We start from the raw sequence: 22,301 nt of genomic DNA, 5'->3' as shown, positions 1-22,301 counted from the left end.
GGATTACAATCAGGAATAACTTTAGTTGGAACAATCATACACCTAGAATTTTGTGGGGAAAGCAAACCAAAGACTGCGATTTTTTTGGTAGAAAACCTAGAAAACATAACAGGTCTACTAAAGAGACTTCTTACATTACGCCTGCCGGCCCTCTTCCGGATTATAGCTTCACGTTGTGGGAACCGCATCAGACAGCACTGACGGAGGTGATCGAAAAAGTTAAAAGAAGGGCAGCTCATTTTGTATTATCGTGAAATATGGGAGAGAAAGCCACGTATTAGATAACTGGGGTGGATAGCGTTAAAACAAAGGTGCTTTACGTAGCGACAGAATCTTCTCATGAATTTCCCATCACCAACTTTCTCCTCAGGGTGTGAAATGATGTAGCTGGTGGCCACCAACATAGGGCATTTAGCATCAATTTTACAAGTAATTTATTTTATGGAAAGGATTTTTTTTATTAAATTTTATTTAGTTTCGGGATTACGAGATTTATAGCCTAAATTATTTGTGGTAACGTTATTGGCTGAAATTAGAAATAAAGCGAGTATAGACGTGCTCGAGATAATCTGATTGGTTGCTCAACTTACTAGCCAATAGGAGCTCAGTATTTGCCGCGATTTTGAATAGGGCTTTGGGCCTCAGTCGATTTAAACGCTCGGGAGCCGTCTTCTCGTAAATACCTATGTCTAACCACGTTGGTGAAACTTGTACCAAAATCAAGAAATTCGATCGTTTGATTACTCTCGCGTCGTTGACGAAAAGCTTCTACACTATTATTTTGTGAATGCGTGAGCTTTGTGAGCGGATTACTATAGGAGTTATTTGCGTGTGAACATTTCATCTCGTACTTAAATTCCACGCGGCCTGTTTCGTTTAAATTACGAGACATGACGGCGATAACTTCTACACAAGAAGCCTCCTGAACGACTGATTGCAAATACGCGTGGTCAGCGACTGTTTCGGACGTTCAAAACATCTGGTCGGCTAACTAACTTCTGGCTGCTTTCGCGTATGAACTTGTAACAGACAAAGGGTAACACTGCATAGTTGATGTCTGGATATTAAACTTGGACTTGCAAGGCATTTTCCATGTTTTAAAGACAACAAACCAACTTAAACGAAATTTTATACATTTTTAAAAAGGAGTCATGCAAGACCGAAAGCTCAATAGTTGAACTAACTTTCAACTACTTCCCAGGAACCGGAGTTACTTGGGTTTTGCTTGGTATGTATTTAGTCGACTTTTCGTCAGCGCTGTTTTTGTAGGTTAAATCGGTATCTACCGCCGCAGAGTGAAGGGACAGCCAACCCGGAACCTGTCCAGGTAGTGGGAGTGACTATTTAAAGGAATGTGAGCGACCAAACCCTCCCGACGCAAGATACTAAATTGCAAGACGTATCCAGAAACTGATAAAGAAACAGATAGAAATTCGCCAATGATGACAGTAAGCTAAACTTGAAGAAGCTAGTCAGAAAGATTCACTGCGGAAAGAAGGGAATGAAGAAACACGCTTGAAGTTCTCTGAGTCTATAGATAGTCCGATTATGAATGACTCTGTAGGTAGTTCAGCTGAAGAGGAATGGGCACCTCTAAAAGGGACAATCACTAAAGTTGAACAAAAAAACGTAGGCACAAGGAAGAAACCACGACAAAGAGAAGAAATAGTTCAGTTGACAGGGAAAGAAGAAAGTCCAAAAACAGTTTAAGAAAATTCAGGAATACAGAAATGCAAGTCACTTACGAATTAAATATATAGGAACCTTCGATTAAATAAAAGTAAGGGCGGTAGCAAAAAGAGTCTAATGGGTACTCCACTGCTCAGTGCAGAGGAGAGAGTGGAGAGGTGGAAAGAGTATAATGAACGCCTTTACGGTGGAGAAGACGTCCTGGTGACATGATAGTAGAAACTGGAGGCGATAGGGAAGAGACAGGAGGTCCAAATTAGAGTCAGAAGTACGAAAAGACTTGAAAGAGTTAAGATCAAGTAAGGCAGAGGGAATAGATATCATCCCATCGGAATTTTAAAATCAATTGAGGAAGTAGCAACAAAATGACTATTCACACTGATGTGAAGAATCTTTGAGATTACAGATATCCCATTGGACTTCCACAAAACATCATCCCCACTGTTTCGAAGACTGCGAGAGCCGACAAGTTCGAGAATACTCGCACAGACAGCTTAACATCCGATGCATTAACGTTACTGACAAGAGTAGCGTACAGAAGAAATGAAAATAGAGGATATTTGCGATGACGCATAGTCTGGCTTTAGGAAAAGCAAACTCAACAGAGAGGCAGCTGTGACCTTGCAGCTGATAATAGAAGCAAGACTTAAGAATAATCAAGACATGCTCATACGAATTGTCGATCTGGGTAAAGCATTCGATAGTGTATAATGTCTTTGAAATTCTGTTGAAAACAGAAGTAAGCTATAGAGAAAGGAGAATAATAAACATAATGTACAAGAACAAAGAGGGGACAGTAATAGTGGAAGACCAAGAACGAAGTTCTCAGATTAAAAAGCGTGTATGACAGGGATGATATCTTTCCCCCTACTGTTCAAACTATGTAACAAAGATGCACTGACGCAAGTAAAACAAAGGTTCATGAGTGTGATGAATCTTCAAGCGGACAAGATATTTATGATGAGCTTAGCTGATGACATTGCTATCCTCAGTGAAAGTGAAGAAGAATTACAGGATGTGGTGCGTGGAATGAACAGTCAAATGAGTACAGAATATAGACAGAGTAAATCGAAGAGAGACGAAAGTAATGAGAAGTAGCAGAGAGAAACGAGAAACTTATGAGGACAGGTGGCAAAGTAGATGAAGTTACAGAATTCCTCCAACTAGGCCGCAAAATAACTCGTGACGGAATGAGCAAAGTGTCATAAAAACATACTAGCGCTGGAAAACTTGGATTCATGGCCAAGAGAAGTCTACTGTTATCATACGCGGGCCTTAGTTTGAGAAAGAATGTTTTGAAAATGTTCGTTTGGAGCACACCATTGCAAGGATGTGATAGATGGACTGAGAGAAAACCGGAACAGAAGATAACCGACGGGTTGGAGGTGTGGTGTTACAGAAAGATGTTAAAAAAAAAAGGTTCAGCGATAATTTAAAAAGTGAGGAGATTCTTCGCAGAATCGGCAAGGAAAGGGACAGAATGATAGGACATCTGTTAAGATATCAGGGAATAACTTCCATGATAGTAGAGGGTAAAAGCGGTAGAGGAAGACAGAAATCGGAATACATCCGCAAATAATTGAGGACACGAGTAAAATTAACAGGACTAGCTGCCCTCTATTGCAAAAAAGGAGCATTTTGACCCAGGTTTCGGCAGTGCTATGATATCCTTCGTCAGAAATAAAACTCTAAACTTGGCCTATAACATAATTACAAAATTACAGGAAATTTGTACTTGCTCGTAGTACAAAGAAGAAGCAATACTTACATGTAATGAATTGAACTAAAAATCAAATGATGAAGCTTTAGTCACCAAATCTATAAAGCAGAATACATATGAGCTGCTCACATGTTTCGAGCTACGGTAGCATCAGACTGAGCTGAGGTGAACATTACACCAAGAGCGCCATCTAGTAGCCGCAAATACAAACAAAACAGGCGACATAACGTTCAGAATGTAGGCACACGAATGTTACGAAGAACTTTATTTTGTGCAGGAAGTAAAAGGCAATAATTTTATCGAACAACCGCTGACACCGTAACAAATTGAAACTTCCTGGCAGATTAAATGTGTGTGCCGGACCGAGACTCGAACTCGGGACCTTTTTCCCATCGCGGGCAAGTGCTCTACCATCTTTTGTTTTGGTATTTTGTTCGTTATTGTTCGTTGTATTTCTTCACAGCGGACGTCACGTAACATCCGTTGAAGTTCGTTTTTCACCCCTTGACTCAGTTTTTTTTTATTATTACAGAGTCCAGCGTGTTCTCTGCCTGAACACGCTGAGCTACCACGCCGACATCCATTTCAGCTATCCAAGCACGACTCAAGACGCTTCCTCACACCTTCAATCCTGTCAGTACCTCGTCTCCTACCTTCAAAATTTTACAGAAACGAACGGTAACAAATTGTCTGCATAAGAGCTTATACATCTACATCTACATCTACATGACTACTCTGCAATTCACATTTAAGTGCTTGGCAGAGGGTTCATCGAACCACAATCATACTATCTCTCTACTATTCCACTCCCGAACAGCGAGCGGGAAAAACGAACACCTAAACCTTTCTGTTCGAGCTCTGATTTCTCTTATTTTATTTTGATGATCATTCCTACCTATGTAGGTTGGGCTCAACAAAATATTTTCGCATTCGGAAGAGAAAGTTGGTGACTGAAATTTCGTAAAAAGGTCTCGCCGCAACGAAAAACGTCTATGCTGTAATGACTTCCATCCCAACTCGTGTATCATATCTGCCACACTCTCTCCCCTATAACGCGATAATACAAAACGAGCTGCCCTTCTTTGCACCCTCTCGATGTCCTCCGTCAATCCCACCTGGTAAGGATCCCACACCGCGCAGCAATATTCTAACAGAGGACGAACGAGTGTAGTGTAAGCTGTCTCTTTAGTGGACTTGTTGCATCTTCTAAGTGTCCTGCCAATGAAACGCAACCTTTGGCTCGCCTTCCCGACAATATTATCTATGTGGTCCTTCCAACTGAAGTTGTTTGTAATTTTAACACCCAGGTACTTAGTTGAATTGACAGCCTTGAGAATTGTACTATTTATCGAGTAATCGAATTCCAACGGATTTCTTTTGGAACTCATGTGGATCATCTCACACTTTTCGTTATTTAGCGTCAACTGCCACCTGACACACCATACAGCAATCTTTTCTAAATCGCTTTGCAGCTGATACTGGTCTTCGGATGACCTTACTAGACGGTAAATTACAGCATCATCTGCGAACAACCTAAGAGAACTGCTCAGATTGTCACCCAGGTCATTTATATAGATCAGGAACAGTAGAGGTCCCAGGACGCTTCCCTGGGGAACACCTGATATCACTTCAGTTTTACTCGATGATTTGCCGTCTATTACTACGAACTGCGACCTTCCTGACAGGAAATCACGAATCCAGTCGCACAACTGAGACGATACCCCATAGCTCCGCAGCTTGATTAGAAGTCGCTTGTGAGGAACGGTGTCAAAAGCTTTCCGGAAATCTAGAAATACGGAATCAACTTGAGATCCCCTGTCGATAGCGGCCATTACTTCGTGCGAATAAAGAGCTAGCTGCGTTGCACAAGAGCGATGTTTTCTGAAGCCATGCTGATTACGTGTCAATAAATACGATTTAAAAGCTGGAAACGCCATTTTAGGAATACGAAGGGAGCTGAATAACTCAGCGAGCAGAAAAGAATGGTATAACATGAAATGCAGTTCACATAAACTTTTAAAAAACTAAAATCTTATGAGTCCCATAGAAAAAATATTTCAGTAACTGCACGAGGGAAAACGAAATCAAATATTAAGTAACGTCTTTATACCATTCAAGAAGCTTTTATTACGTAATTGTAGCTGCTCGTTAAGAATGAGACCATCATTACTAGAAAGTCTTTCGAAATTCTAACTCTTCTAGAACATATAATGTACGGCCTTTCTTCTCATTGTGCGAAATGTTTACATCGTGATCAGCTTCGGGTGCGTCACCTGTAATCAGAAGGTGGTCGGCGGAAGTAGAATTCTGGGTGGTAGTGTCATTTTTTCTTAAAAGATTAACTGTGTATCTAACTGTAGAGGCAATACCTGTTTGTTCTGTGTAGTAAGAATAGGAAGTGCCGCAAAAAAAATCTCCTAGCACCAGACTTTTTCAAAGGTGAACTGGTCGATTTTAAATTGCGAATAAAATGTTTTTTCAAGATATTATTGGTTGAAAAGGCCACATTACAGTTGTATTTATAACGAAGAAGGCGTTGAATCGGATTGAATCTGATAGGAGATGGGTCTCAAAACGATAGGAATAGAAAAGATTTTCTTCTTTTCGTCGGGGTCAAGGATGTCGTTAACTAAGGTAGGACGTAAGTTTCAACTGTGGCAGGACATAAGTTTCATCTGCTACTCAGCTGTTAACAAGGACGGCACATACGAGAAATTTGTGGAGCGACGTATTAAACCATTCAGAAGACTGATAACTAAAGAAAAAAGCCCCATTATTTGTGATGTGACTGTGAGTGAAGATCCGAATGGACAACCATAATTAATCAAGACGAGGCAGAACACATGTACAGACAGAGAGGGACCGTCGAGAATTGCGGATGGTGGGTGTAAAAAATTGCATGAAGTCAGTGGAAGGAATCACTCGTGACTTCCAAAGTGCTATCAGGTGTCTCGCTAGCACAATGAATGTGCGCAGGGAGTTAAGAAGAATGGGGTAAAAGGGCCGGTCAGCTCCACATAAGCCACACATTCTGTGGTCAGTGCCAGGCGTCACTTGAGGGGGTGTAAAACGGGACGCCACTGGAAAATGGATGACTGAAAACGTGTGATTTGGAGTGATGAATCGCGCTATACCACGTGGTAATCCGATGGAAAGGTTTGAGTTTGGCGAACGCCTAAAGAACGTTACCTGCCATCATGTGTATTACCAACAGTTAAGTACGGAGGAGGCGGTGTTTATAGTATGCTGGAGTTTCTCGTGATTAGGGTGTGGTCCTCGTGCTGCACTTCAGACAACGCTAAATGTGGAAGGGTAATACATTTCACAGCAATGTGCACAGCAGAGGAATTTGGACTAAAGAAAATGAAATGACTAAAAGCTTGAGCAGAATACCTGCCTAAAGCCTACACAGCATCTGGAATATCTATAGCAATAAATTCTCTTTTCTTTTCAAGAAAACCATGCCCCGCCACTACGAAACAGTATTTCCTGCAAAAGTACTCTACGCATTTGCAACAACATGATTAACCAAGAATATCTTCCTTATCATGAAAAATGAACGACAGCTGCCCCGGTTAGTTCTTATTATTATTTCAGTGATGAATACTGCCACAATTCTTTAACATTGTCAAGCCGTTACGAAAAATGTTGGGAGAGTCCTAAATTAAGGCAAGCGGCACCAATCGTGAACGGCTGGAAGATAATCGGTTAATATTTGTTTCACTGAATGAAGAAACTCAAAAACATTAATCTCGTGTAAAGAGGTAGTTATAGAAAAGGTGTGCATAGGTAATTCACTTGACGTAGACAAAATTTAAAAAGATAATTAGCTCTAAGTAATTCTGTATTGTAAATCCAGATTCTATCAGATATAATCCATTAAGTTCGCATTAACGAAATGATGCCAGGAAGCTAAGAGGAATGATACAATCACTTCATTTCAGCATAAAGGAGTTTCGCGTTTCAGCTAATAAAATTAAGTACTTCCACGAAACCGGCGAGTTACAATTGGCTTTCAGTAGACGTCCACATAAGTAGACTCAATACACGATTACATAACACAATGCTGAGCGTGTGCAGGCAAGGGCAGTAAAAGTAGTCACATGCCAGTTACAGCCACAGAGAAACACAAAAAATTCAAATTTGGTTGAAGAGAAACTGGTCCTCCAAGCTAAGGTTCAGACAATAGTGATAAACTAAAGAGCGCAATAAAAAGTACCAATCATTGGGTGATCTAGAAAATGTAGATACAGAAGTGTGTGAAATGATAAATCGTTCAGTATAAATCCCATAGCGCTTTCATGAACACGGTTCTCTAGAACGTATAAGTCATATTGCGAAATACGAACGATTGGTAATAAGGGTATACAATGTGTCCCAGGTAGAATGGTGAACATTCAGGGATACTGGAGGAACGATCGATGGAAGCAAACAAGTTCAGTAAACATGGGCCGTAAAATGTAAACCTTAAGCGCTATAAGCATTTCTTCGATGCTCTGAAGCAAATCTCTTCTACTGCAATCTCTTTGCTTTCCATCTCGTAAGAGATGGTAGTATGAAAAAAAAAAAAAAAAAAAAAACCAGAAAAAAGTCATACGGCAGACAGGATCGCGATTTTCTTTTTTTTTATGGAAGACCGACCAAAGCAAAGCCAGTAGGTAAAAATATGATCTATATGTACTTCTACGACACCTCTGACACACACACACACACACACACACACACACACACACACACATATATATATATATATATATATATATATATATATATATATATATATATATATGTGTGTGTGTGTGTGTGTGTGTGTGTGTGTGTGTGTGTGTGTGTGTGTGTGTGTGTCAGAGGTGTCGTAGAATTACATATGTAGAGATAATTTATACGAATTTCGGCAGTATTTGGTCGAAATCCGCATAAATTATCTCGTTGATTTTTAACATTCGTTGAGGACACCAGAACATCAGACACACATTTTCACTACAGAAATTTGAATAAATTTTCTTTTCTGGTGATTAAAGGTTGAATGATTACATCTGTTACTGTAACAATTACACCTATGGTCTTACAATGTCGGTTGCTGATGATGTGTGAAATCTGGCCTTGGTATAATGGTGCCCGATGTCTCATTACTTACATGACTATCACCTGCTGTCATTACACGTTATTACAGTTTTAACATATTTTTTTCTCAAACAAAAATCTTTTGCCTTTCATAATGTATGTCTCCATTATCTTAGGAGTAATATATCAGATCAGATAACTGATACAATAATAGAAATTGCAATGGCAATGGATAATACCAATAAATTTGTAGACACACATCTCCTTTACAGAAACAATTGGCTTTTGGTAAGACTCGATAACGTAAAGCTACGTAATTAAATACTCACAAGAGCCACAGAAACGTTAGTTTGTACTGTATGTGCACTAAGCGTTAATGCTAATAACTTGATGCACCAACTCTGATTACTACACATCCAATACACGTGTTGTTTATAAACACTGTTTAATTTTAGATATAAGGAACTACACGGGTTGCACGTAACATTAACAATGTCTTTAGAAACATGATCACTGGAAATTCTCTGAAATATGTGATAATACGTGGAACGCTAACAGGGGTTTATAATTACAGGGTTGATCGTTTAGCTTCAGCGCTCAAGTGTTGCGTATTACGATGCGCTAACAAAAGCCATAATTCGAAATTATCATAACACTGACAACGTACATTGTTTTGGCGGTCATTGTGGAAAGGGTGTTACCTAACGTCCCACGTTATGGTGGTGCGCTAGGATACCAAATTCCTGGTCACGTAGCTTAAGTACTGGACCGAAATCCTGCTTACATATCGAACAGTTTATCTGTTGTAGTGGACACTGTAACCTTCACGTGCATTAGAAAGCGTCGCATACAAACCAGTCATCATTAGAGCTCTGTCAAGAATGGACCTATATTTCTTACAAAACTTTGTACTGCATACTGATGTGTAAATGCTTTACAGTGTACAAAATCTCCAAATGAATTTATTCCTACAACTGTGAAGGAACTGTGTAAAGTATTTTATTTATAAAATTAAATGCAGTGTAACGAAAATCGGACAGAACCAGACTATCGTGGATTGATGACTTTTGCTCTAGAATGCCAGACTCTTGGGCGACTATCGATGGACGTTTAGTTATCTTCTGGTTAGGTTCTTAATATCCGGCACCGAAAATACATTACACGGACAGTTAAAATATGATACTACACAGAGCAAAGTTTACACGATACGCAGACTGACGGCGAACATGCTTTGACGGCTGTGGGTGCTGCAGAGTTAACTACAAATCAGCGTGTATTTGCTTTGCAAACATGGTGGAAACATGACTATAATTACTGTGATGTTTGTGGAAAGTTCCCCAAACATCCAACCTCCACTTCGACAGGGTATTCGCAAAATGATTCTATGATTTGTAGAGGCTGCTTCGTGACAGGACATTCGTCTTTCAGGCAGGCCATAGTCTGTTGCTCGAGAAGAGCAATTTTAATGCTATCGCATAATTTTTTGCGCAGTCACTGACCAAAACTGAAATAAAAGTGTCCAAGGAATATGGAATAGCAGGAATAGGCCCACGCAGGTTTCGGAAAGAGTTGAAACTGAGAAAATATATGCCAGCTTTACTTCAAGGCCTAAACGAAGATTATCCGAACAGGTATGTGGAATTCTACGAGTTGTACAAAATTGGATCCCAAATTTTACAAAACCATTCGTTGAACTGATCAAGACGCTTATTAGGTGAATGGCAGTGTGAAGAGAGATAACTGTGTCTAGGGGATTCTACGAATCCCACGAGGCTATGGGTTCGTGTTTGTGTGTGTGTGTCTGTGTGGTCAGGGATTTTCAGCGGTGTCTAATCAGACCTTATTTTTATAGCGACACTATCAGTTCTGTAAATTACCTAGGTATGCTTCAAGATCTTTTGATAGAACTGGAAAATAGTCCATGTTCTGAACATCTGCAGCCGGTTATGGAAAAGTTGATATGGCAATAAGATCCAGTTCAGCACATTGTGGAGTTATTGTGAGAGACTTTCTCAATGAAAACACTGATGAAAATACGAGCAGATGGGATATTTTCGAAAAGCCTTCACAATCCCCACATATCATGCCCATGGATTTTTCAGCCTGGACTGTACTTGAACAAAATGTTTGTTTCGCATTTGAAGGAAAAAATCTAATCAGAATTTGAAAACTTTCAGTCCCGAATGATTTACGACCACATTCATAAATCACTGTTGAAAAGATGCAGTATTTACATAGAACAGTATGGAAACTGCTTTTAGCCCCTTTTGTAGGTTCACTGAACTCTACGTGTATTTCTGTGTTGATAACAAACTTGTATTTTCATTTGTTTAGTATATTGTACCAAACGCAGTTATGGGAGCTGACTTAAAGCCCACCCTGTATTTACCAAATCATGAGAACATCTGGCCATGTACGGCGGAATAAACGTTAAGAGAGAGAGATAGTATGGCTTAATAGAGTGCTAAGTTTCTCATATTATTTGCACCAAGACAGGATAACTAAGTGGTTACAAAATTCATAGCTTGCTTGCAACATCGTGGAATGTTCTACGATGATATTGATCCCATGCGCCTGAAAAGCACTGGGACGTTTTCGTTTCCTCACAGGTATGGTGCGTCAACACGAAAGGATTTGAACATAGTTCGGCGGCAAAGACAAGTAGACGCATCACGTGTCTCGAAACCTCACAAATATTTTTAATTCAGTGAGGTTATCTTGATAACTTCGCTTAATTATCACTCTCCCAAAATTGTATGTACACACACAAACAGTGTAGACACATACGCAATCGAACGGGCGATGGGTGAGTATTTCACTGAATAAGTAATATTTGTTCCTTAATGATATATATTTAGATGCAGAATTAATTGATTATCAACCGCTTCTGTTTCGTATTTAGTAAATGAGATACGTCGCAGAACACAGATGCGTTCCCTCTCTGTTACATGTATAACAGCCACCATGCATAGCATTTATTTGGCAGCCGTTTTAGGCACTTCACTAGCTGGCTAACTATTAGCTGCGAGTTTCGGTACATACAGCATCTATTACCCGTATTCTTCTATATTTGACACCATTCAGTATCAACTTGACATTTACCGATCTTTGTACAGTATGCGGTATGATTCTGGTGCAGTAGCGATAGGTATCGTACACCGCGTATCCAGTCACATCTGCTTGTCATGTGAACTGAGGCACCTGATTCCACACACACACTATGTAGAAGCTGTAAAACGTACGATGAAAGTATCTACAGCAGAAATAGCTGACTCTTTCGTCGCTAGTTTGCAATGTCGTCTTATCCGTTGCAGATGAAGCACCGAGGTCATTATTGATTTTCTCCGTGTTTCGTATGTGCCGTTGTCTTCCTTCCACCATTTTTCCGTGAAGAATGCCGAACTCCCCAGCTGGGTGTTGTACTTCTCGGACAAGCTTCTGCACTGCTTCGTATTTCCGAGATTTCAACTCCATTTATCATTGGTGTCTATATTAAGCGAAACCAGACAACACAAAGGGCTCACAACTGACACCAACTTCACTATATCTTAATTTGTGAGAGATTGACTTGTTTCTCGTTATACGTATCCACATTTACCATTCGTATGATTAAATCAATGCCATTGAAATCCAGCTCCGGTTTCCCCCAGACCTCTTTACGTGTATCTTCTATGTGCACGTAACTGACTAGATGGAATAATAAACGTAGCTTCGAATTTGGCTTGTTTTCCTTCTTTGTATAAGTCTTAGCCCCACACGTACATAATCCCAGAGTTCGTCATATTCTAGGCTTGCACTGGGAACATCCAACTCATTAATTATCACATTCAGAGAGTTTCGGTTACAATTTGACATAATCTTGGGTTGAGTAGGGAAAAATCAAAGAGCAACAGTCGAAGAACACGATAGTTGAAGTTTCATTGGCAGGGCCTTTCCTAACATTAAAACGTCGGAACCCTCTCGCTAATCTCTTAATGACTTATTGCATCAGGAATAGTAAGAAAAACTTTGAAGCACGTTCTGTTACCACAAAAAAATATGGAGTGATTACCGATACTAAAACGATTTAAGGATATTACTAGTAAAAGAAACACAAACTGTTTCACAACACGTTAATTCAAATACCAAAACATTTTACTGCAATCAATTTGATCATCATGCAATCAATTCGATCATCATCCAATAGTCACCGATACTAAGACGATTTACAGCTATTGCTAGTAAAAGAAACACAAACTGTTTCACAACACGTTAATTCAAATACCAAAATACTTTACTGCAATCAATTCGATCATCATGCAACCAATTCGATCATCATCTAATAGACACCGATACTAAAACGATTTACGGCTATTGCTAGTAAAAGAAACACATATTGTTTCACAACACGTTCATTCAAATACCAAAACATTTTACTGCTATCAATACGATCATCATCATCAAGTAGTTACAGTTACCACGCATGCCAACAAGCATGTGACATCACCGAGTCTTATACCCCTTAAAACCATGAGTAACTGCGAGAGCATATACTATGTATTCCACTAAGTAAGACATATGCTACTTTTACACACAAATAAAACTACTTACTGTCTGTAGCGGTGTTCGAAATCTAGTGAGAAAACTCTAGCTCTAATTCGTAAAACCAAGCGACGACTGCATTGGATACGAAGACCCGTACATCCGGTAAAGAGCTGTTTTATCTGCTTCACAGCAGAAAAAGCGAGTAACAGGCCACACTGTGAGACCGTCTAAACTTTAACAAGTCATTTCATGTGACAAACTTTAAAGCCGAACAAGCAGACTAGAATGCTATTACAGATGACACATATAGCCTCGACAGGAATGCAGTCGCATAAATGTTTAGGCAAACAAAAGTTGTTCATATACACACACAATACAGATTTTGATGGGGATGGATGTAGTGATACGCATAATGTGGACTTCCCTAATAAGATGAAAGATAACCTCGGCATTGGGCGCCCTCTCTAAGAATTGCTTGAAGATAGTGAAACGCTGTAACATTTATGTCGTGTGTGTTTTATGTATTTGCTGCGTTCATAATTCAAATCCAACTACATGATCATGTGATTCGGCTTTGGTTTAAAAACACTCGTTTCTCAATACGCCGCATGATAAATCGTTTCCGAGAAAATGCATGATAATGCATTCAACTTGTCGGGTGAGCGTCAATTAAATTCACCCTGTCGTTTGTGAATGGCAATGTTATAGCATCGCGTACAGATGCTGTCATCTTCGAAACACGTCATTTTCAATACTGTTATTGGTTAATGTTTTGTTTTGTAAGACTACGCGGTGCTGTGTGCTTTATACGAACTGATTTTCAGTTTATCTTTCTGCGCGGGCGCGATTACACACATACACACACACACACACACACACACACACACACACACACTGAGGGGAAGAGACAGAGAGAGAGAGAGAAAGTCCATCACTCTTTATTCGTGCCACATGCGCATATTATGTGATTTCAATTCATTTTCAGTACTAGTGTAATTACAACGGCATAGTTCACTAAAATGAAGATTACATGCTTCTGCATCAACTGACAACAGGATTTCACAATTCTTCCCGTTAGCGGCAATACACGCAGTGATTTCACTGAAACGTGAAATGAGTTTATGATGTTCGAAGTGCCTAACTTTATTTGTTTACTTGCTGGAAGCTTTTTGTGGATCAAACAAATCTGAAGATAGCAACTTTTTCGCGAAACCGATTATACAAGTGTTATTATAAATATTTAAGCGATAGTTGACGGAATAAATTGCTAACAAATGTCACGTATTAGAACAATATGCAGACTGTAAGAGAAGGGAGAGAAAGACTGAAAACAAGTAGTGGTTTGACAAACTATGCCGACTGATTTTCTAATTTTATAAAGGATGATTCAGCAGCGGTGCGGATCTTGTGGTACATAAAAGTCTTGTGACAGACAGAACTTCACGAGGTGTGGATATCACATACGTGCTGCTTACTTTCTTGCGCTTTTTATTATAGCCCATTAACTGAGATGCTTAATAATACTGATATTTAGAGTCGCTTTTTAGTATCCTCAACTCTAATCTTTGCATCTAGCTCCGGGACTTGTTTCCAAATTATTTTTAGTTATTTGGCACTTAAATACGCGATTAACAATGTGGAGCACTTGCCTGAGAAAGGCAAAGGTCCCGAGTGCGAGTCTCGGTCCAGCACACAGTTTTAACCTGCCAGGAAGTTTCAACGTGACATAAGTTATGGATCCAGAATGGACTAAACGTATGTTATAATTTGTGCGTACTAAAGTAGCAACACGACCTTCCACTTATAATGTTGTTGTTGTGACATTGGCTCGAACTGATGACCTCTGCGATCGATACAGCGATGCGATCAACGTACATGCAGTCTGCCGCAAACTCTAGCACTCAAGTGGAGAAAATTCTGTAAGAGAAACACAAAGAGACTAATAACTGTACGAAAAAAACGGAAAGCAGACTTACGTTTGGCAGACAGCAGATTTCAATAGTTGAAATGGTTAATGGTTCAAGTAAAATCTTCCAAAGTGCCGTAAAGATAAGATTTTTGTGTTACAATTTAAGGGATGATTCAGAAACACAGTATTTCCGGAATACAAATTATTGCATTCCGGAAATAATACTTTACAGTGTGTGAATTCATTTAAGGTATTTGGAGAGGAAAGGCTACTTTACCATGTTGATGTTTCGATAGACATGGGTACCTGAAGAAGAAAATTTTTGCGAAAAGAGGTTATAAAATTATTTGTTAAATATGTGAGAAAGAAGATAATTCCTGGAGACTTGAACAACGCTGTACTTGGTCGCCTTCACCATAAATGTGAAAAATAAAGAAATAGAAAACGATCGGTCCATCAGTTCCTTTAGCATAATGTACCGTAAAATGGGGATTATAGAAACAATTAGGTGAATGGAAAGAAAACTTCCAACAAGTAGTATGCTATCGTGTCGAAATCAAATGGGAATATCATTGAAAGAGCTGTTTATCTAGATTAATAGTAAGCCAGTATAACAGGAAAATTATACATTTCAAGGTTATCGACAATATCACTTGATATTTTGCTCTGTAACAAACATCTGATGTGGTGCTAAATTTCGTTACTTCAAACTTAATTTGTTAGTGCCAATTCAAACTGTGTTTTTTCAGTTGAAGTAGACAAGCAGATTTGCAATCCCCTTTCGTTAAACAAAAGTTTAGTGGATAATTGTGCTTTAATTTGACTTGCATTACAGCTAACTGAAAATTTATGGTTGAATTATCGATAATTGTGGAACAGATAGCAACAGTAATCTTCAGTTTTTCTTCAAAAGAAGACAAAGAATTTGAGGGAAATCAAGAGTCACCTGTCACTGTTTTCAACATTGTAGTTTATGTCACGATTAAAATGTGTGGGAAAAGTAAACACTCATTTAGATTGCATATAAACGATATTATTTAGGAAGTGGAAGTTACTCTGATGAGTTTCTTAAAACCGAAGCCCGCTTAAATATGTTTACTTTAACAGATGAGGAGTCTTTTTTTGATCAAAAAGATGTTCGACAGCTCTTTGTTACTTCTGAGGTATGACTTTTAGAACCAAAGATATAATTTTTATATATGATGTCAGTGACTTAATGTACTTACGGGCAAACCAAATTCATCAATTTAATGTTCCAATAAAGTAATTAGAGTTATAACAATTTTTATTTGGAAACTAACACAGTGAAAACCCACAATTAATGAATTATTTTTAGTTTTTATATGAAATAATAGCGTTTTTGACCACATAAGTTTTGTGTCCAGTTTTCCGAAAACAAAAACAGATTATGACGTGACCTTATTGACCGTAAAGACCAATAAATAGAAATAATAATGAAATTAGCACTGCCATTCTTGTTCACACCTCTTTGTGTGGTGAAGATTTTTATTTTTTATGTTGTGAAAGGATGAGCTAGGTCGCAAAATAACTATATGTCTAAAGTCATTTACATGATCTACAATCCGACATAATGTTGAAGTCATATTTCTTTTTGAAATAATCATTTAACTCTTTTCATCTTAAAAACTTATTGAAATCGCCGTATTTTATGGTGCAAGCTATTTAGTAAAATTATCACCAACCATACATAAAGAAACACCTCATTTTAATCAGGCAGAAGAATAAATTATCTTTAAAACTGGATGCAGCAGTCTTACCCATTCTGCAGGAGTGAAGAAAATAATAGAACGAAACAAATAACAGTTATAATTTTACCTCAAATCCATACCTTTTGAGGAAGGAATTGGATCAGTTCCATTAATATCTGTATTGTCATCTCTGAGAAATGAGACATTTCTTCAGTTCAAGTTAGTATGCTGAATGATATATACATTAATGCCGCAACTCCCTCCAGGCTTCATAAACATAATGAACAATTCAGAATTCAGAGACTAATCCGAAACAGATATTCTACATCACCGTATATATGCTAAGAAGCTTTCAACTCATTAAATCGGGAATACGAGGAGGAATAGCACATCAGAAACACATTCGTCCTGTGTTGAAGTTGTACAGATTGTCTAGTGTAATTAAGCTTAAAATATGGATGGCAGACGTTAATAAAATAATTTTGAGCGTAGTCTTGAAACCAACTACGGTCAGACTATAATAATGTGTCATCTAAACATTGATAAGTGGTAGTACAAATTAATAAAGAAATTGTGAAAACTATCGATGAGTCTTTGCAGTAATGTAGTTAAAGACAGTGACTGAATGGTTACAAAAAATAACAAAATGAAATTGAAATGGTATTGTATTAGTGCAGTACCTTTCAATCAATGTTTATTACAGTTTTTGGACTTACAGCATGTGTGAAATATACTTTCAGGATGAAAACCATTCTAAAATCAACAGTAGAGAGATAAATGCTGATAATTACTAAAAATGACAGTAAAATAGATATCAGAGAACTGCACTACACGATGTAATTGCGACTTTAGTCCGAATGTGAAGGCGGCTGGAACATGCAAGCCGAAATGGCTGTGTTTGACGATATATCATTTTGGCCACTGACGAAGGGTATGTACTGACAAGTACGGGTTCCATAAAAGGAGTTTATAAGGGATGAGTGCAAACACCAGACGTTTTCATAACAACAGTATAGGGTGGCCAAAGAGTTTGGGTATAGAAAATTCTAATAAATTTTCAATCAATATTAATAATTTTTAAACAATAAATAAATAATAATGAAATAAATCCTAATAATTCAATAAATATTGTGTCTTCCAGATTGGATGATGGCTCTGTCTAAAGATTAACGAGTGGAACTCTTAAGTGGAGGAGAAGGATGGTCGTACAGCAAAATTGTGGAAGACTTTAACCTTCAACAAGATCACTATCAACCTATTTGTTTGACTGCGGTAGGAAAATAAATCACCAAGTTTAAAGAAACAGGCAGTGTGTTGACAGACCCCGTTCCGGACGACAAAAGGCTTGAAACAAAAGAGGCTGCCTTGATCGAAGTTTATGCTGTCCCAAAGAAATTGCTTCGTCGGACATTCACGATATTGGGTATTCCAAGGTCAACCATTCACAAAACTGTGGCAGAAAAGTTACAGATCACTTAAAGGAAGATGGTCAAGATAGACGCACGGAGATGTGCGGTTGGTTTGCAGATGAATTGTACGAAAACATCAATTTTAATAAAGAGTGTATGATGTTCTCTGATGAAGTTGTGTTTTATGCCAATGGTGAAGTTCACAGGCAGAATCTTCAGTACTGGTCTCACGGCAATCCACATCAGATGAGTCCATTCAAACAGCAGGGCTGACAAGGTATTGTGGTGTGGTTTGTGGAACGCTAATGTGCTAGGACCTTTCCTCTTTGATGAAAATGTAATGGATGAGACTTATCTGAAAATGCTGAGAGACAAATTGCTGCCTCAAATTGAGCGTTTGGATGAGGGACTCCCAGACTAGTTTAAGAAGGAAGCCATTTTTATTGTGCATGAAAATACGCAGAAGAGGAAACAAAAAATAGTGCGGTCATTGATCTGAGGTACTGACCCATCGAAATCCAGCTTACAATAAAAATTGTTAGTTCAATGATCTGAGGTACTGACCCATCGAAATCCAGCTTAGAAATGAATAAGACACATTTTGACTATGACGTCAGAATTTTGTTGCTGAAATTTCGTGCCAAATGAAAATTGAGCGCTAGCCATCGATTCAAACCGGAACCTTTGTTTTCGTAACCACATACTCTACCGACTGAGACAGCAGTGTTCGACTGACTACCAGTTTCAGGGCAGTACTCGTACCGGCACCGTCTGGGTTCGATTCCCAGCACGGCAGAAACTTTCCGGTTGGAAGTTTTCAACTTAGAACACATTCGGCTGCAGACTGAAAATTCGTCCTCGAATAATATTACCGTGCCGGCGTATATTTACGTTGTTGCAGGCCATTCTTTTTGTCAGGAGAGACCTTTTTAAATATGTATTGTCCGTGAGACGAAAGGTCATCGTAATGAGAAACTACTGGGAACATATTTGCCATTTAGAAGGGTGACCCTAGACAAGATTTTCCAACGACTGATGTTTTGTCCTGTTTGCATGTCTAAGATCTCCCCACACAACTGTGCTGAAAACTTAGACTAATGGAATTTGAGAGGCGACTGTAGTGGTAACAACACAACCACTGCAGTATCGTATTTATCCGCTGATACCAGGCACCAACTTTCAATTAAAATGTCCTTCCCATTACAGGAATTACATAACGTGTGTTCGAGAACAGGTTGCGAAAGAAGAACGACGACATACGAAAGTCTGTGTCTGGCTGTGAGCCATACGCGAAAAGCCATAGCAGTTAAGGCGACCACTCCCGTAAAAGCGGGAAATCTGGGTTCGAGGCGTGCTACGGAACAAATTTTCATTGGTGATATTCCCTCATAAAGCTGATGGTTGTTCGCATTCGCAACTGAGGATACGTTTCATGATGTAGATACTGATACTGAGTTACGAATTCCTCGGAGTATTTGAAATAGCTAGAGTAAGTACTATGTAGGCCTTAAAACAAAGAGAGAATAAATTTGGAGAATTTATCCGCAGTAGACAAAAAAATTCTACGGATATTAAACGGATTATGGAGTTGTTTCTAGACTGCATTCCACAAGGGAAACATTTGTAATGTTAGGAAGATTATTTTGGAAGTCATGTACATAAAACGCTTCCGTTAGTGTGAAAGGAAGTTTAATGAAGTAAGGTCAATAAACTATGTACGTAAATGTCATAATACCTTGCACAGCCATTGGAGACATCTAAAATTTCCCAAATTTGTTAGCTCGTGGAGGTGGGAGTGTTTCGATTTATGTTTTAAGCTCATGTCGATTTCATCTATCAATATGTTGACATACCTATGGATGCCTTACACGAAAACATTTACTTTCATGGTAGTGGAACGTATCAGAAAAAGTAGAGTGAAACGCGCTAATGTGGAGATTAAATACAACAGAGTTAAGGTCCGTCATCCAGTATTTACTTGGCTGCGGAAGTGTGACGTAGATGCTGGTAGACTATATTCGCTGTACATTTAACTTCATTGCCACCCGTAATGAAAAAGACACAGTAACCATGATTGTAACGGTGAAGTACTCTACCATACACCACTGCTCGCAAATATGCTTGCATTTGGATTTGGTAAACCGTGTTGAAGTTCCAGTTCCTCATTTGCGTGAAAGTTATTCCAGTTGTGACGATCATGAAACTAAGAGCTGAACGTTCCGCTCGTGATCTACATCGTCTTGAGCAGGACAGACTACTGTAGCACAGAAATGTGTCTGTTGACGTGGTTTCAGCGGTGCGAAACCATACTCGGAGCTATTTGTTTGTGTGTTTTTAACCTATACTGAAGAGTAACTGAAGTTAACAGCTTCGGTGCCTCATCCCGGACGGCATTAACTCGAACACACACACAGACACAGACACACACACACACACACACACACACGTGTATTCTTGTAAGTAATATTTTCGGTGTCTCAACTGTGCCAATCCTGAAATTAAGAGCTCGGCGTTTCATCCATTAACCACACTGTCAACAGTAGAATCGAATGCTGCCACTTACATATATTTACATTTACGTTAGTTTGTAGTGCGTTTACAGCAATGGCTGTAGCTAGTTCTTTTCCAACACGCGAGATAGATATAAATGGCAAAAAAAAAGAATAAGTTTTAACTTTTCCTTTGATGAAGCTGCTGTAAGGGCGATTAAAGGCGGAATCAGGAGAGAAACAGTTCAGTAAATACAGTAAGTTCGCCAACCACGAATTCTTTCGTGGCGGCATTCTTGTTGTTGCATGAAAGAAGAATCTTTGCTTTGTATGTACCCATATATTAAGAACTCAAACGTTTCGCTCATTGTCGACATCGTCAGGAGTAAAACTGTTTGCTACAGGTTACGTGCGCTCACCACTCATTTCCATGTAGTGCGTTTACAGAAGCGGCTGTAGGCGGTTTTGGTCGCGACAGACGAGATAGATAGAAATAAAAGTAATTGATAGTAACTTTTCCTTCGATGGAGGCGGAATACAGTTACTTACGTTAAGACTAGAAAACGTTTTACTAAACAGAGGAATTCACTGACCTCGCATTCTTTCTTAGTGGCAATCTTCTTGTTGTGTGACAGATTCTCGGACTTTTTGCTTTGCCCAGCCAGAAGTTAAGAACTCGGCGTTTCGCCCATGACCTACATCATCAGGAGTAAAACTGACTGCTACCACTTACGTGAATGCTTAAGTCTGCTTGTAATGTATATGCAGCAATAGAGGTAAACGTGTATCACTTGAGAGACGAGACAGATATAAATGTCTAAAAGTCATGCTGTTTACACATTACAAGCAAACTACACCATTCATGTAAGTGCCAGCAGTTAGTTTACTCCTGACGATGTAGATCGTGCGCGAACCCGAAACTCATAATTTAATTTTTTTTCTTTCATGAGCCAGAAGATCTGTAATAGCTGTCAGCCAGATGAGAAAACCTTTTGAGTAAGTACAGACCCCCCCCACGATCCAAATGACAAGCCAACCCAAGGAGCATACGGACACGTAGCGACAACATCTCGTAGTAGTACTCACTATCTTTGGCAGAGGCGAACATGGTGAGTGCGCCGATCGTCAACAGGAACGTCGCATATGGCGTCACGGGTTTCACCATGGCGATCACCGGCGCACTGACGAGTAGCAGCACGGCGGCGGCGGCAGCGACAGGGACAGCGACAGCGGGCGTGCGCGACTAGTCATGCCAGAAGGTGTTGCGGCGGCGCGCGGCCGCGAGTCGTCACGGCGCGTCACGGAAGGGCACAGTGGTCGGCCGGGAAGCCGGCCGGGGCCAGGCGACGCTCGTGGCGTTCGGTCGGGCGTCAGCGCGCGGCGGCCGCGGCGCCCGGCACGATTCGCCGGCGGCCGCGCTGCTCGTGCGCCGCGGCGCTCGCTAGTTGGCGGCGGCGCCGCGAGGTGGCAGGCGGTGCGGCGGCTGCTGCCGTGTCTGCTGCTGCTGCTGCTGCGGCGGCGGCGGCGGCGGCTGCGGCTCGCGACGCGACGCTCGGCCGACTGGAGGCACGGCGCGCCGCGCCGCGACGCCTGAGCAGCCGACGCCGACGCCGACGCCGCCACCAGCGCGCCCTCGCGGCCGACCGGCGCGTGGGGAGGACGGCCGGGTCGTCGCGTCGGAACGCCGTCACCATCACATTTGTTTCCTTCCAGCTCGCTTGCTTCGATCCACATCAGCTTGATTGGGGTGCTATTCACACCGAAGAGTCTGCAGGAGGGTTCATAGAG

General features: G+C 40.0%; 1 protein-coding gene across 1 annotated transcript in view; it reads right to left on the bottom strand.

The window, feature by feature from the left end:
* The window catches only part of LOC126267453 (nephrin-like), a 943,456-nt gene extending 921,539 nt beyond the window's left edge, over positions 1-21,917 (bottom strand). Inside the window, exon 1 of the mRNA XM_049972720.1 lies at positions 21,600-21,917. Within this exon, the coding sequence (XP_049828677.1) occupies positions 21,600-21,678 (79 nt within the window). The 5' untranslated portion in view covers positions 21,679-21,917. The remainder of the gene's footprint in view (positions 1-21,599) is intronic.
* Positions 21,918-22,301: the final 384 nt, after the last annotated feature.

The sequence above is a fragment of the Schistocerca gregaria genome, chromosome 4 (assembly GCF_023897955.1).
Source record: "Schistocerca gregaria isolate iqSchGreg1 chromosome 4, iqSchGreg1.2, whole genome shotgun sequence".
Classification (NCBI taxonomy): domain Eukaryota; kingdom Metazoa; phylum Arthropoda; class Insecta; order Orthoptera; family Acrididae; genus Schistocerca; species Schistocerca gregaria.
This window is presented reverse-complemented; position numbering and strand designations above follow the sequence as displayed.